Below are 15,364 nucleotides of genomic sequence, written 5' to 3'. Positions count from 1 at the left end.
TGACCCATTTTATGTGAACAAATTTCTCGGTAGTGCCAAAATCTCCCACAATAAAAAAACCATGGGTAAGGATTCATATTTGACCCTCTACATTTTCCCATCGATTTTAACCTTAGAGATCAATGGCTCCCCTTAATCAACGTAGACTGGAAGGTTAACAAATTGACTTTTGGAATTATTTTCAGTGTTTCGGTCGATCTTTGCCACCAGCCTGATTGCACTTCCAATAAACTTGAGAAGAATTTTTGTGTACATGCCGCATGACATCCCCAGTAACCTAATCTAGACCAATAGGTTTTCGGGTTGAATTTAATCTATCGAGAAAGCCTGTGTCCATGGCCTCATAGTGAGATAGTTTCCAAAAATTGTCCAGGGTCCTCCCAACAAAGCAACAAGGTACTCTTCCTCATCATGAAATTTGACTAAAAATAGTTGTTTTCCAAATCAAGAATTTACAATGAATCATTCGCCTTCTCGATTGCCTTCAGTTTGCTATACATTGTGAGATATGAAATTCTCCTACTAAGCAACTTAACAATTACCCTCTTAGACATACATTTTGCGATAACTGGTACACTCTTTCAGAGAAAGTGATAGAAGGAATGCCATCAACAATCTCATTTTTAGCTTCTCCCTTTTGTAGATCAAAATTTTCATCCTTTTGGGTATTCATCACATTAGCCATATCGCTCATTAACTTATCTTTCCATGAAATTGGTGTAGTATTAGTAGGGTTCACTTTCGTACCCTTGTCATCCACCACAAGGTCATCTGGATCAAGCGGCTCCGTCAGCCTACGTTGTACCTTCTTGGTTGAGCATCCAATACCCCTTCTAGGGAAAGCCATATCTCCGATCACCGAATCCATTACAATAGAAGAATAGCAATTTCTCCAGGATCCCATAAATGAACTTTTTAACACAAATATTTTTAATACAAGCATAAAAGAAAGATGAAACAATCTTATACTCAACTTCCATAAAAGTTAGCCTTAAGAGAATTTTTAAAATATATTATGTATTTAGTGTAATTAATTATCCCATGAATATTATACATTTGCTATTGTCAAGTATGCAATTTGACATTTTATGAATATATTCAACTTTATGTCTTTACTTATAATCCTTTATTATTTTATAAATCTCTTTTATATTTGCAAGCCAGTTTTATAAAGCTTTTATTATAAAATATTATTCATCTAGAAAATCTAAATTCCGTATATTATTTTACCATAAACTTATTAATTTGAAAATAAAGTTGTTTCAGTGCTCGTGATAAAACTTGTGATAACAACCATAATTATGAGGATGACGTTAGCAATCTTCAAATATATTTATTATAATTTATTTTACTATAACATATTTGTTATAATTAGAGGATATGATAGATTAATCATGATGAAACTGTGAATAACTTAAATATTAGACTGTCATATTTATATTATAAAGTAAGGCTTCATAACTTATTATAAAGTTATATATTAGTTCTACTACTTTATATTATATTGTAAATATTGAGACATAGGATATTGATCTAAGTTAAATTATGAAATGTCGATTGGTTTATAAATTCTATTAATTAGCCGTCACAATAAATTATTTTTAGATGATTGTTGACTATTGTATAGTATGTGAACAAAAATGTTATATAGTAATATTCTTTTAATATTTAATATTTTAAAATTTTGGATTTTGATAAAATTATATTAATAATAAGTTGCTTATATTTTAATGTATATAGTAATTTTCAAAAGTTCTTGATTGTTTAAAATATAATTTTTGTGATCTGGTTCCTTTATATAAAAATTTATTGGGATGTTTAGAAGTTCATCCTACTAGATATATACTACATTAAAGCAAATCCAAGCATAATAAATTTAAATAATATAATCATGGACATGATAAGTGCCATGATAATAACCACCAAAAGTGGAAAGTCATAACAATTTTTCTCACCACTAGAAGTTGAAACATAGAAACAAATAAGAAAATAACAAGACTTCTCAAGATAACCTTTCAAAGAAGAGAGACATCTTATGTTTTCAATGTATAAAAAATCATTGGTTATGTATTTGTCACACACTTGAATATTTTATTACTTTATTAATATTCCTACACTCAATTCTAAAGATGAGTAGATATATATTATCACATTGGTCAACAGAGTAACCCAAATGGTCGATCGAACATTTAAAATAGGATTCAAATAATTTTATAACCATGCAAATTACTAGAAAAACATTAGGGGACCATTATAAATAAAACTAAGCTCGGATGGGCCCTATTATGAAGTTATAGGGTCGATTTTAGTCAAACAAAGAGCCAACTTCAATACTGGGGCCGTAGTATTGAAACAAGGCCTGATGTATCGAGATACAAGGTCTATGTCTCGAGAATTGTAAACCTTAGAATCAAATTTTAGCTATGGACTTGCATGTCTCGAGACAATATGACCATGTCTCGAGACTTAGCCCTCCATTTCTCGAGATGCACCTAGAAATGCATGCTTTGATAAAAACATTCTATTTGTCTTGAGACAAGCTTAATCTGTCTTGAGACAAAAGCCCAAAAATGGAAAAAAAATGTTCCATCTTTCTTGAGACAAAAGTTAAAAAATGAAAAAAAGAAAAATTGACATTTCAAGTGATGCAATCATGCCCAAAACACTCCCTAAACATGTTAGACACTAAACTAATACAATGTTAGCAAGTTATATCTAATCTAGACAATAACATATAATATCATGCTTAGAGAAACACTATATAAATATATAGAGTTCCAAGTAAAAAAAAAAAAAGCAACAATTACATAAGCTTAACATCAATCCTTATTAATTCAATTGAAAAGAAAGAGAAGATAATTGTTTTAAAAAGACTTAAGAATACATCAAAATACCAAATGATCAAATAACATGGTTCTCTAAAATAACAAGTCTTAAAACAAGTTTAGAGACCCAAGTAGATGCCATAAATACTAAAAAGTCGAAAAGTCATTACAACTCAAATGATTTTCTAATAACTATTGGGACGATGTTTCTTACCAATTGAAAATATCTCAAAATGATATATAAAATGTGCATAGAATTGAAATCATAATGTTGAGCTTTCTTCAAAGTTTAGTGGTGCAAAACCAATTTCCAAGGAAGCTTTAAGGTAAAGCTAAATTGATTGCACACTAAGAATATCTCAATTGCAACATATCATCCTGTTTTAACATCCCAAGACAAAGTATCTCCCTAATTGGACTTGATACATGACATATTAGTCTTCCTATTGACTTGCTCCATTTTGATTAGACAAAGGAATTGTTTAGATTATCTACTAATACAAGTTGTCTTCTCGCATTATGATCCGAACACATAATGCAACTTAATATTAGTTAAACGTTAGATAATAAATGAACAATATTTACTTTCATTTTGTTTTGTGTACAAAAGCTATTGAGGACACTATACAAAAGATATTAGTGATAATGGTGGATTTTTATCAACCAATTTGTTCAAAAAATTACAAGTTCATAGACGTAATCGCTACACTAAGGGCACTAAATCCCAATATAATAACCATAGATTTATGAACCTGATTTCAATACTTGTAATGAACAATAGGGGGTTAAGAACTCGTAATTCACTAGAATTATAAGAGACTTGGTGGCAATCCATTATCCTCAAATCATGATTGTTACCAAAACTAAGGTGCGATGCATAGACATAAGCTAGATTATAGGTTAACTCCCATTCGATGCCTAGATCATTAGAAATGTTATTGGATTTCAAGGCAGACTTTCACTCTGGCAATTAGATTTGGTGATGATTGAGGAGTTATGCACTACGAAGCAAGAAATTCACGTTCTAGTAAAGGTACATCCTTTAGACCATGGTTGATTATTTTTTGCTATATATGCCAGCCTTAAATTTAAGTTTTATGGGTATGTAGAAGTACAATAGGCTCGACAACCCTAGATTATGAACCCAGTGTCAATAATCATTTGTAATAATAGGGTTAGAAGCACAAAATTCACTAGGATTGTAAGAAATGTGATGGAAATCCATTATCCTCGAATTATAATTGTTTCTAAGACTAAGGTGCAATGTATAGACATAAGCCATATTATGGGTCAACTCTATTTGGTGCCTAGGTCCAAATGTTATTGGATTTCAAGGCAAACTTTAACTCCTTTAGCACTTAAATTTAGTGATGATTGAGGGCTTGTGCACTACAAAATAGGAAATACACGTTCTAGTGAAGGTACACCCTTCAAACCATGCTTGGTTATTTTCTCCATTTATGCTAACCCAAAATTTAAGTTTAGAAAACTTCTTGGAAAAAATTGAAAAAGATTACTCAATTGCATGCCTTACTATGATTAATGATGGGTAAATTTAATGATGTGCATATAGTCAAGATAAGAAAGGTGGGAGATTGATCTCTCCAATCTAACTTAGAGAATTCACAATTGTTTGAATTGTTATGATATTGTGGATCTTGGCTTTAAAGGCCCCCAACTCACTTGCTCTAACTTACGCTCAATTAACCAACTTATCCAAAAAAGAATTTGACTTAGTGTTTGCTAGTACTTTATTGAGCTTGTTATTTGAGAATGCCAAAGTTGCTCACTTTGTAAAAACCAAGACCAAACATAGGTTGATCCTATTAGAACTGACTAATAAATCTAAACACCCATACGATAGGTGTTTTAGATTTGAAAAGATATGGCTTGATCACCTTGATTTTAATCAAATTTTATCAAATTAATGTCTTGGATAGATCTAACAAGTCACTTCCTATGACCATTTGGACTTTCACCCACATTCTTAAGCAATGGAACCACAACATGCTGGGGGATATATTTCATAAAGAGAACAAAAACTAATTGCTAGATTGAAGGAGACTGATAATACACTTAAAATTTAGCCTGATGACTTCCTCTTACATTCTAAGCCATATTTACTAGGTAATATTAAGATATCCTCAAATAGAAGGAAGACTTATGGCTTATGAAATGCTAAGTAAATTGGCTCATTAAAAGGGAAAAAATTCTTCTTCCTTTCACTTAACCACTTTAACACACAGGAGTCTCAATAGGATTAATGGGCTCAATAATGATTAGGAGAATTTGGTCATGTAACATCCCTCACCCAATCCGATTGTTAAATCTGAGTTTCAAGATGTTACTACAGTTATTGAAACATATATATGCAAATCATAACATTGAATTCAATTTAAATCATTAAAATTGTCTAAATACATGCATAATAGAAGTTATTAACCACAAAGAGAGTAAATCGAGCATACAAACATAGTTTAATAGATTTGAGCATGATTAAGGACCAATTTGAAAATTTTCAAAAATTAGAACTAAGTATCGATACAAAAGGAACTAGTATCAATATTTTTAACAAAGGTATCGATACTAAAAATCAATATCGATACCATTTTGGCATTATGCCATTCTGAAAACACTGTTCATTTGGTCAAGTATCAATACCTTGGTCCTTAGTATCAATACTTTTACCCAGATGGTCAAAATCATAAATTTAGAAGTTCATTTCATGCCCAAATCTATATATTAGCTCATAGATGCATATAGGTACACAAATAACCTGCATAAAACTCATTAAAACCATTACAAGCATACAACCAATATGCCACAATTGGCACCTCAATCCAACAATTCAAATTTAAACATAATACCATATTCAAAACAATTCAATATGCCCTCTAAAGCACCTCAACATAATTAACATAGCATACCTCATTTATTTATTTATAATACCTTATGATAATAATTCAATATCAACCATTCAAGCATGCATAATACCTTACCAAATTCATTCAAACCTATCATATACATACCATTCATTTACTAAGTATATTTCTAACATGTTACCTTATCACAACATAAGCATTATAACATACATACCTAAACAATCAATAAAATTACCAAATACCAAGATCATTACCAAACTCATAGTTATATACATATTCACATAACATTTAAAATGCTAAATTCATTTAAATCATAACATATACAACTACATAACTCTCTTAGGTACATGCCAAATATTATATACCTCTCTTTCAAACCAACTAATCTATATCATAACATCATATTACCTATATAATTGCATACTCAAAATGTCATCTCAAATACCAAATACACAATTCAAACCATTTACTAATGCATATGTTTTCAACAAGTATATTCTTTGTCATAATCACACCAAAAAGGGTTTCAAGCCATACCACTATATAAGTAAACCAAAACAACTCATAAGTACATGCTACAAATAACCAAGCCTTAATATGGTCAAAAGACTACATAATCAGTATCAGGATAGTGTAAGCTTCTCAACGATCCGCCTAACATGTTCTTCTAGTTGACACTATAGGGAAAAAGGAAACAAAAAAGTAAGCATTACAGTTGATTAAGTTCACAAGTATTAAAACCAAATAACTTACCTTAGTTATAATTATACACTATATGTTAGCTTGATAAAATTTGCCTATCATGGCAAATAACATAGTAAAAAGGTGAGTTCAACATTTATCATACTATATCATATACCATTTCAATTCACTTAATTCAATATTTCGTTATCATTCATAAAATAAACAATCATTTAATCAACTCACTATCTTAATCATATCATACCACCTATTTACCCTTAATACATCCCATTTCAAATTATGTCAAACATTATTTTTCATTTCATAATTTGAATTCTCAATCAAATTCATATTAAATTGCATAAACTTTATTCCTATTTCATATCAATTTATCTTTATACCAAATATATATATCAATTGTCAATTTAATGTCAATTACTATTTCATTTCATAATCTGAATTACAAATCATATTCTATCTCAATTTCCAAATTCATGGATTCATTGAATATAATCAATCAACGTTCCCAACTCATTTCACAATTTCACATTCCATTTCACATTTCACTTCCATTTCACGTCATTTTCAATTTCAAATATCATATATTTCGTTTTTACCATTTATTTTCCTATTAATACAACTCGGACTCGGATGGATACACGAATCCAACCAACATACGAATTTGGCACCCAATGCCTCATCAGATAAATCCGAAGCAAATAGTTGCGCCCAGTGCTATCAATAAGTTTGACACTCAATGTCTAATCAGTAAAACCAAAACAAATTGGCACCTAGTGCCTCATCGACTCGTAGTCAAAGTAACCCTAAGCTCTTCCTATCTTATGGCATGCCAACTATATTTGACTCTACCCGAACAGTTAATAGGGTATTCATTACTCAATTTATTATCAATCAACATCTCAATTCACATATATTTTCGTCATCAAATCATTCATCCATATTGATGACAACATCAACCATATCTATATGCATTCAATTACACGCACAAACACACACATATATATATATATACACATTTTTTAATATATATTCAATTTAGTCCTTATCACTATCAACTAGTCTAAATCAAATCAAGTCAGGTCATTTCATTAAATCATCACCTCGTCACATAACATATCCCATTTCAGTCCAATTTAAGGTCAATTCCATAACTATTTCAATTTGCAATTCATCGTATTCAATTTAATTCTTTATCTCACCTTTTTTTATCAAATCATAAACATTTAAAATTTCAATTAAACATCATTACAATTATAATTCCAAATGCATAACAATTTAACACAAACATACCGTATGAACTTACCTGGTTAAGACAACAATCAAACAACTCTCTAAGTACTAATCAATAATTTTTATCATTTCCTCAATTGTCTTCAATTTGGTCCAATTTTCCATCTATTCGACAATTCAATTCAATTTATCTTCCAAACATATTATGTCATCCTATTATATGTATATATAATTTTAATTTCATTATTCGAATACCTTCTAAAATTTTACATTTTATTCAATTTAGTCCCTAAAACCGAACTTATTATATCTTCCAAATTTGAACTCCAAATTTTAACTTGCTTCAATTATGTCCATACACAGCCTCCTATTATCACAATTTACAAAAAAATTCATACCAATTTTAATATATTCACAATTTAGTCCCTAACTTAAAACTAACAAAATTTACTTAACAAATTAATCATATTTCATTTCTATGCTCCAAAATCTACCATAAACATTCAAAAACTTCACATAAAATCAATGATAACTTTTTAAATCTTTATTAGTTTTGAAAATGAAGGTATGGGTTAGCTGGACTAGTTGCGATAATCTCAAAAATATAAAATTTACAAAAAACGGGTTAGAAATAGACTCACATGCACTTGGTTGAACCTGTAAAGTTTTAAAAATGGCTCCTCATGCTTTGGTTTCCTATTTTCAGTGGTGAAACGAAGAAGATGATCATTATTTTTATGTTTTCACTATATTATTATTAATTTAACTTTAAGTTAACAGATAAAATATAACAAAACTAAGTACAAGTCGTCCCACTATAATTAAATATGGAAGGATTTCTATATTAAACCTTTAACCTTTACTAGATAAGCAGTTTAGCTAATAAAAATTAATAGTGACTAACTTTTACAATTTTTACGATTCAGTCCTTATACCTTAATTAGTCATCTAATCACTAAAATTTTTGGACTAAACTTCAATTCACCTATATAAAAGCTCCTTAAATATTTAATAAAAATATTCACGGACCCAATTTACTGAAATGAGATCCTGATACCTCATTCTCTAAAACCAGTTGACTTTCGGTACGCACCACTTCTACCTTAGCTAACTAATCAATTAATAAAATCTATTAAATCAAAATTCACTATTATACTATATTTAGCTCATAAATATTACTTAAATATATTTATGAAATCTCCCATCAAAATTGTAGTCCTAAAATCACTGTTTTCGACACCACTAAAAAACGAACTGTTACAGATCACCGGTAAAGAGGGAGTTAAAGAAATTGTTAATTCATTCTCCACCAGCCTATTTACCTTGTCTAAGGTAGAAGCCACTTAAGTGTTAACCTTTCAAACCTTCATTGGGTTATCCTTATACAGACAAAGCTAGCATAGTAGCTCATATTTCGGAGGAGAGCATGAAAGTAGTTTTCTCCTTTAATCCCTTCAAAGCATGGTTTTGTAGTTGGTTAAAATATGTCATAGGTTTCTCTACTCTTCTCAAATTTAAAATTTAGTTCATGTACTTTTATTTCTAAAAATTTAGTCTATCTACTTTTTAGCTCTTAAAATTAAAATGCAATTATTTACATTGTTATTTTTTAAAAAAAATTTGTCGGTGTGATATTTTGAAATATAAGGAAATACACTTGGGTGCAATGTAAGTAAGAAAATGATGTTGTGATTAACCTATATTTAACAATGTTAACAGTTGAAGTTAATTTTGAAATCTAAAATATACATTGACTAAATTCTTATAAATAAAAATATAATGACTAAATTATAAATTTACAAAAATAAAGAGTTAAATAGGATATTTTTGAATTGAATTATAATCTAGTTAATAGACGAAACCAATCCAAATAATAAAAAATTGTATCCATAGTCCAACATGTAGATATTTGGATTATAAAACGCCATAAAGGGGCCACTCCATAAACAGAATTACATCAGTCTAACCAACATAGTGGACCTCTTCGCCCCTGGTTTTGCGGAAATTCTATTTAGGCACATTCTTTTCTCTTGGTATACAAGCGACCCAAAGCATATTCTCCATCAATATCTTTCTTAAGGGAAAAAACTTCTTTCATCAAGAAAATGCGAAGTTTTATTTTATGAACTCATAATTATCTGCCACATGTATTAACTCATATTTCACGTTTTCTAAATCTCTGTATGTAAGAAATGATGTTTGCCGTGTGTGTATATGTTTTATGTAACTTTGAGAAGATTATCTATGCTCTAATTGTAGGAATCAACTAAACTAAATCTCGAGTTCAATGTATATACGTGTTTCTTGAATCGAAAATATCGTGATCGTAGTAGGGTTTCTTCCCTCTCCAAAACTCTATCAAATAAATATCCTATCATTTCTTTGTTTTTTTATTGTTTTACCCAAATTTTTTCTTTTTAAGTTTGCATATGTATGTATATATATCTCAACCCATTCCAAACCAGCAAAGAACATCCAAAAACAGAACAATGGTTTCCCAAGGCAGCAATAGTGCGTCTTCGTATCCTATCAAAACCATAGTGATATTGGTCCAAGAAAACCGCTCATTCGATCACATGCTAGGCTGGTTCAAGTCCCTAAACCCTGAAATCGATGGCGTAACCGGATCCGAATCCAACCCCATTTCCACATCCGACCCGAACTCACCCATGGTCTTCTTCAAAGACAATTCCGAGTACGTAGACCCTGACCCTGCTCACTCCATCCAAGCCATTTACGAGCAAGTATTCGGCCAGCCTTGGAGCTCTGACCTCCCTAACCCACCTCATGAACCCACAATGAATGGGTTCGCTCAAAACGCTGAGAGGACCGAAAAGGGAATGGCAGAGGCAGTGATGAAAGGGTTTAAACCTGATGCGGTGCCTGTTTACAAAGAGCTGGCGTCCAAGTTCGGAATATGTGACCGGTGGTTCGCGTCGGTGCCATCTTCAACGCAACCGAACCGGATGTTTGTGCATTCAGCTACATCGTATGGACAGACGAGCAATGACGCAATAAAGCTGATCAAAGGGTTTCCTCAAAAGACAATATTCGAGTCATTGGATGAAAGTGGTTTTAGTTTTGGGATATATTATCAATACCCTCCCTCCACCTTGTTCTTCAGGTAATTATTATTTCATTTATTTTTTTTATTTAAATAGTTTGCTACTCATACACATATACATGGTGCGTGCATAAGCCTTCATAATGTGGTTTATAATTAATTTTAATTTATTTATAATATATAAATAAATAGTTATATTTAAAATAATGAAAATAAGAGTTATTGGTTATTTTTAAGAACTAGGTTTAGGAAGTTGACATATATTTGGTTAAAATATTCTATTAGCCTTTTATTTTTGAAAAATTTGAGATTTATTCTCTATATTTTAAAAGTTAAAATTTAATTCTTTACTTTTCAATTTAAAATTCTAGCTTCATCATTATCACTGTTGGTATTTAAGTTAAAATTTGTCAGCTTAACATGTTTCTTTTCTTTTAACCATGCACAACGTCATATGAGAACAGTCTAATTAACATGCCATGCTGACAAATTTTGACGAAGAATACTATCAATGTTAACGATAAGATTGAGTGTTTTTCTTTTAATTAGAAAAGTAAGAGGACTTAATTTTAACTTTTTAAGTACAAAGACTAAATTTCAAAATTTTCAAACTACAAAAATTAACTAACATATTTTGACCCATATATTTCTTTAAGTTTTTATTTTCTAAATATAATTTAAGGACACTTAGTAGCTTCTTAATATGGATTGTGGATTTTTTTTAATTTGTATATAAAATATTTATTTATTAATTAATTCAATTATTAATGAATTTCTAATTTCATTTTACATGGGTTCAAACCTTATTATCCCATTCTTATCTCAAAATTATATAAAATATATTTTATCATTTAACTAACACGTGTTATATAAAATAAATAGTTGACTTTTTATACATACGATTACATGGTATAATGTGAATAAACATGACATAATTGTTTCATACAATACAATCCTTTCTTTTTTTCATTTAGGTACAATTTAGGTTATGGTAGTCTTAAATTTTTTTGATCTTATAGCTGTATTTCTATCATATATATATATATATATATATATATATATATATATATATATATATATATTATATTATATCTTATTATTTTTTCTTTAAAATGATGAATTTAAAATGGTGAAATTAAAATTATCAAAGTTTATATAAATGTTTTGAAATGAGAAGGTGTTTAGTTTTGCATTAAAAATTGTGGGATAATGATGGTTAAACTTGTTTTAAAAATATTAATTAGTTTGGGGTGGGTAACCAACACATGAATGGGGAATAAAAGAGTGGAAAACTTTTATCACCAAATGAAGTGATATGTAAAATTAACTTTAAAAGAGAATATATCTATATATATATATATATATATAAATTACCAAAGTGAAGTGAAATGTAAAATTAACTATAGTAAGCTTTACCATTTAATATGTCAATAGAATTTTGCTTTATATCAAAATTATATTTTTTCATAATGTAATTCTTACATTTTCAAACCAACATTCATTTTATTAAATTCAAAACTGAATTTATTACTTTTTATATGGCATAGTGTTTGTTTTTATCTTCTATTATGATTTTAATAGACACAAATTTTGTTTTCTTTTTGCATAATTTATATCATAAATATTAATTTAATGACCAATAAAATTCTTTTAATTTAATAATTTATTTTATTTTATTAATTATCATTAATATTTTATTTGAAAAATAATGAAATAATTAACTTGTGTAATTATACAATATGTGGTTGCTTTGGTTTTTTCCAACAAATAATATTTGATTTTTAGTAAAAATAAGTATAATGTTGTTTAATTTTTAATAATTGTGTGTCGTATGTATTACACACGATTTTATACGTTTAATATTTGTAATATATCAAATAATATGATTTTATTTTAAGTAATTAATATAAAATAAAATTATTTAAAATAATATTTAATAAACATAATTAAATTATATCAATGGTTTTGATAATTCAAATATTATAATAAAATAATCTCTAATCATTAAGCATTTGTACAGTACAATTTTTTTGGCATATAATAAATTAATACTCCTGCTGTTTAATTTTCATATATTTTATTTCCTTAATTAATATATTGACCATAATAGCTTATAAATAATAATTAGTATCCAGAAAATATATTATATTGAGTTATATAAATGTATTAATTATAAAATTATATATAATATAAATTTATTGTATAAATATTTAATATTTAAATCTAAAATAATTTTTCCTTTTTTATATTTTGGGTTAATGAAAATAATTCAATAAATTTTAAATTTTTATATGTTATTATATAAATAATTTAATAAAAGTTTTAAACTTAAAAAGTAAAGGTCTTTTAACATGATTATTATTTATAAGTCTGATAAATCTTTTATTAAATAAATTTATTTATTGAGTTTTTATTTAAGCTTTTTAAAGAGATTTTGAAAAAGAATTTTCTAATATAATATCTAAAACTATTTATAATTTTTTTCAACCCTTAAATTAGAGAATAATTATATTTCAATGCACTCAAACTCAACGTTCTTTTATATTAATAACAATGTTGATACTAGCTGTATTAACACTCAGTTAACTATTTTATAAAAGGGTTATGTAAAATTGGAAACTTTCTCACTTAAACTGGAAATGCTCCTACCTAACACAACTTAATTAATGTCTTCTACGCTAACATCTTACTAGCTTTTAAGGTGTTAGCAAGCTAGGGTCCGGTACAGGAAAAATATATTAGTACTTGTGTTCAAATTAGATCCTACTAAATCACATTCACACGTGAAGTGATAAAAGTATTTATGTTTTTTTTTTTTTAATCTCTTGTTCAATCTTCAACAATCATTATTTCCTATCTCTTATAAAAAAATTCTTAATAAAAAAGTCATTTTGATGTTGAAATTCATAAATTCTCACGTTTATATGCAAAGCAATACGCCAAACTTTCAAAAATCTCATATGTAATCTGATAGAATGAAATCGATCTTACCAGGAACCTTAGACAAATGAAGTACTTAAAAAACTTTCATCAATTTGATCTGCACTTCAAGAAACATTGTGAAGAAGGGAAGCTTCCAAATTACGTGGTCGTCGAACAACGATACTTTGACCTCTTGTCGGTGCCTGCGAACGACGATCATCCGTCCCATGATGTCTCAGAAGGACAAAAATTTGTTAAGGAAGTATACGAGGCACTACGAAGTAGCCCCCAGTGGAGAGAAATGTTGTTGGTAATCACATATGATGAACATGGTGGATTTTATGACCATGTTCCAACACCTACAACTGGGGTCCCTAGCCCTGATGATATTGTTGGTCCTGAGCCTTATCATTTCAGGTTTGATAGGCTTGGTGTTAGGGTTCCTACATTTTTTGTTTCTCCATGGATTGAACCTGGAACAGGTAAGTCTAGTGAGTCTCCATTACTGTTGTCGTTTAACTTGTATTATTTAGATCATGTGTGTTTCTGGTAATGGAATTTGCAGTGATACATAGGCCTTCAGGCCCATATCCTACTTCAGAATTTGAGCATTCATCAATTCCTGCAACTGTCAAAAAGATTTTCAACCTGAAAGAGTTCCTAACAAAGCGTGATGCTTGGGCTGCTACTTTTGAAGGTGTTATAAACAGGAAGAACCCAAGAGTAGATTGTCCTGGTAAATAAGTCTTATCATTATTTAAAGAGAAACAGGCATTTTAGAACTCATGAATTGATTACTTGGAATCTACTGTGTATTGCAGTTACATTTCCCGAACCGGTGAACATGAGACCTACTGAAGCAAAAGAGACGGTAAAATTAAGTGATTTCCAAAAAGAATTAGTACAAATGGCAGCAGTGTTGAATGGAGACCATAAAAGTGGCATGTATCCACACAAACTTGTGGAGAAGATGACAGTTGCAGAGGCTGCCAAGTATGTGAATGGTGCTTTCGATAAGTTCTGTGATGAATGCCAAAGGGGAGGGATCCATGAATCTGAGATGGTTGAATTAGGAAAACAAGTTGAAAGGCCAAAAGGCAGATCTTTTATTGACAAGTTTTTTAAATGTCTTGTCTGCCATGATTGAAATCTTTACAGTTTTAGGGCTTATGTTTGGATAAAATATTTTTATATTTACTCATTCGTTTTAATAAATTTATGGAATCCATCCATCCTCTTTCAAAATCAATTACACAAAAGGGTTTCAGAAAAAAACTCGAAAGCAGAACACACACCAAAACGAATCTAGTACTACTCAAAAAACCAATGGAGCATTTGGAGGACAATACAACGCACACTACAAAACACTCCTAAGACAAAAGAAAAGAAACATCAACGGCCTTATCGCAGAGAATGACGCCCACAAATCAGAAATTCATCAAAGCGAATGCACCTAACTCCAACGTAAACAGATGGACAAGTTCAACCCTAAATACTCCTCCATGACACAAACCCAAAGACCCAATGACAACTCCAAAACCATGCACCAATCAACAAACCGAAAGAAACAAGACCAACCAAGAAAAAAGACGAAGACATTCGTCCTTAATCCTCAACAAATAAATATATAACAGCAGCACCATCCAACTCGGAAGAAAATATCAGCAAAACGGCAACATGAGCAAACATTGAATCTAAAGAAAAATCAACCCCAACACAAGGCCAAAGCAACAATAATC

At 29.5% G+C, this 15,364-nt stretch overlaps 1 protein-coding gene across 1 annotated transcript; it reads left to right on the top strand.

The window, feature by feature from the left end:
- Positions 1 to 9,702: 9,702 nt before the first annotated feature.
- LOC108472788 (non-specific phospholipase C4-like) lies at positions 9,703 to 14,884 on the top strand. Its single transcript, XM_017774344.2, has 4 exons — positions 9,703 to 10,763; positions 13,698 to 14,107; positions 14,191 to 14,361; positions 14,447 to 14,884. Exons 1-4 carry the CDS (start codon positions 10,069 to 10,071, stop codon positions 14,770 to 14,772), a joined length of 1,602 nt encoding a protein of 533 aa, XP_017629833.2. The 5' UTR covers positions 9,703 to 10,068; the 3' UTR covers positions 14,773 to 14,884.
- The last annotated feature ends 480 nt before the right edge of the window (positions 14,885 to 15,364 follow it).

Source organism: Gossypium arboreum, chromosome 11, assembly GCF_025698485.1.
Source record: "Gossypium arboreum isolate Shixiya-1 chromosome 11, ASM2569848v2, whole genome shotgun sequence".
NCBI classification, from domain to species: domain Eukaryota; kingdom Viridiplantae; phylum Streptophyta; class Magnoliopsida; order Malvales; family Malvaceae; genus Gossypium; species Gossypium arboreum.
The sequence above is the reverse complement of the archived record's forward strand: the minus strand, read 5'-3'. Positions and strand labels throughout refer to the sequence as shown.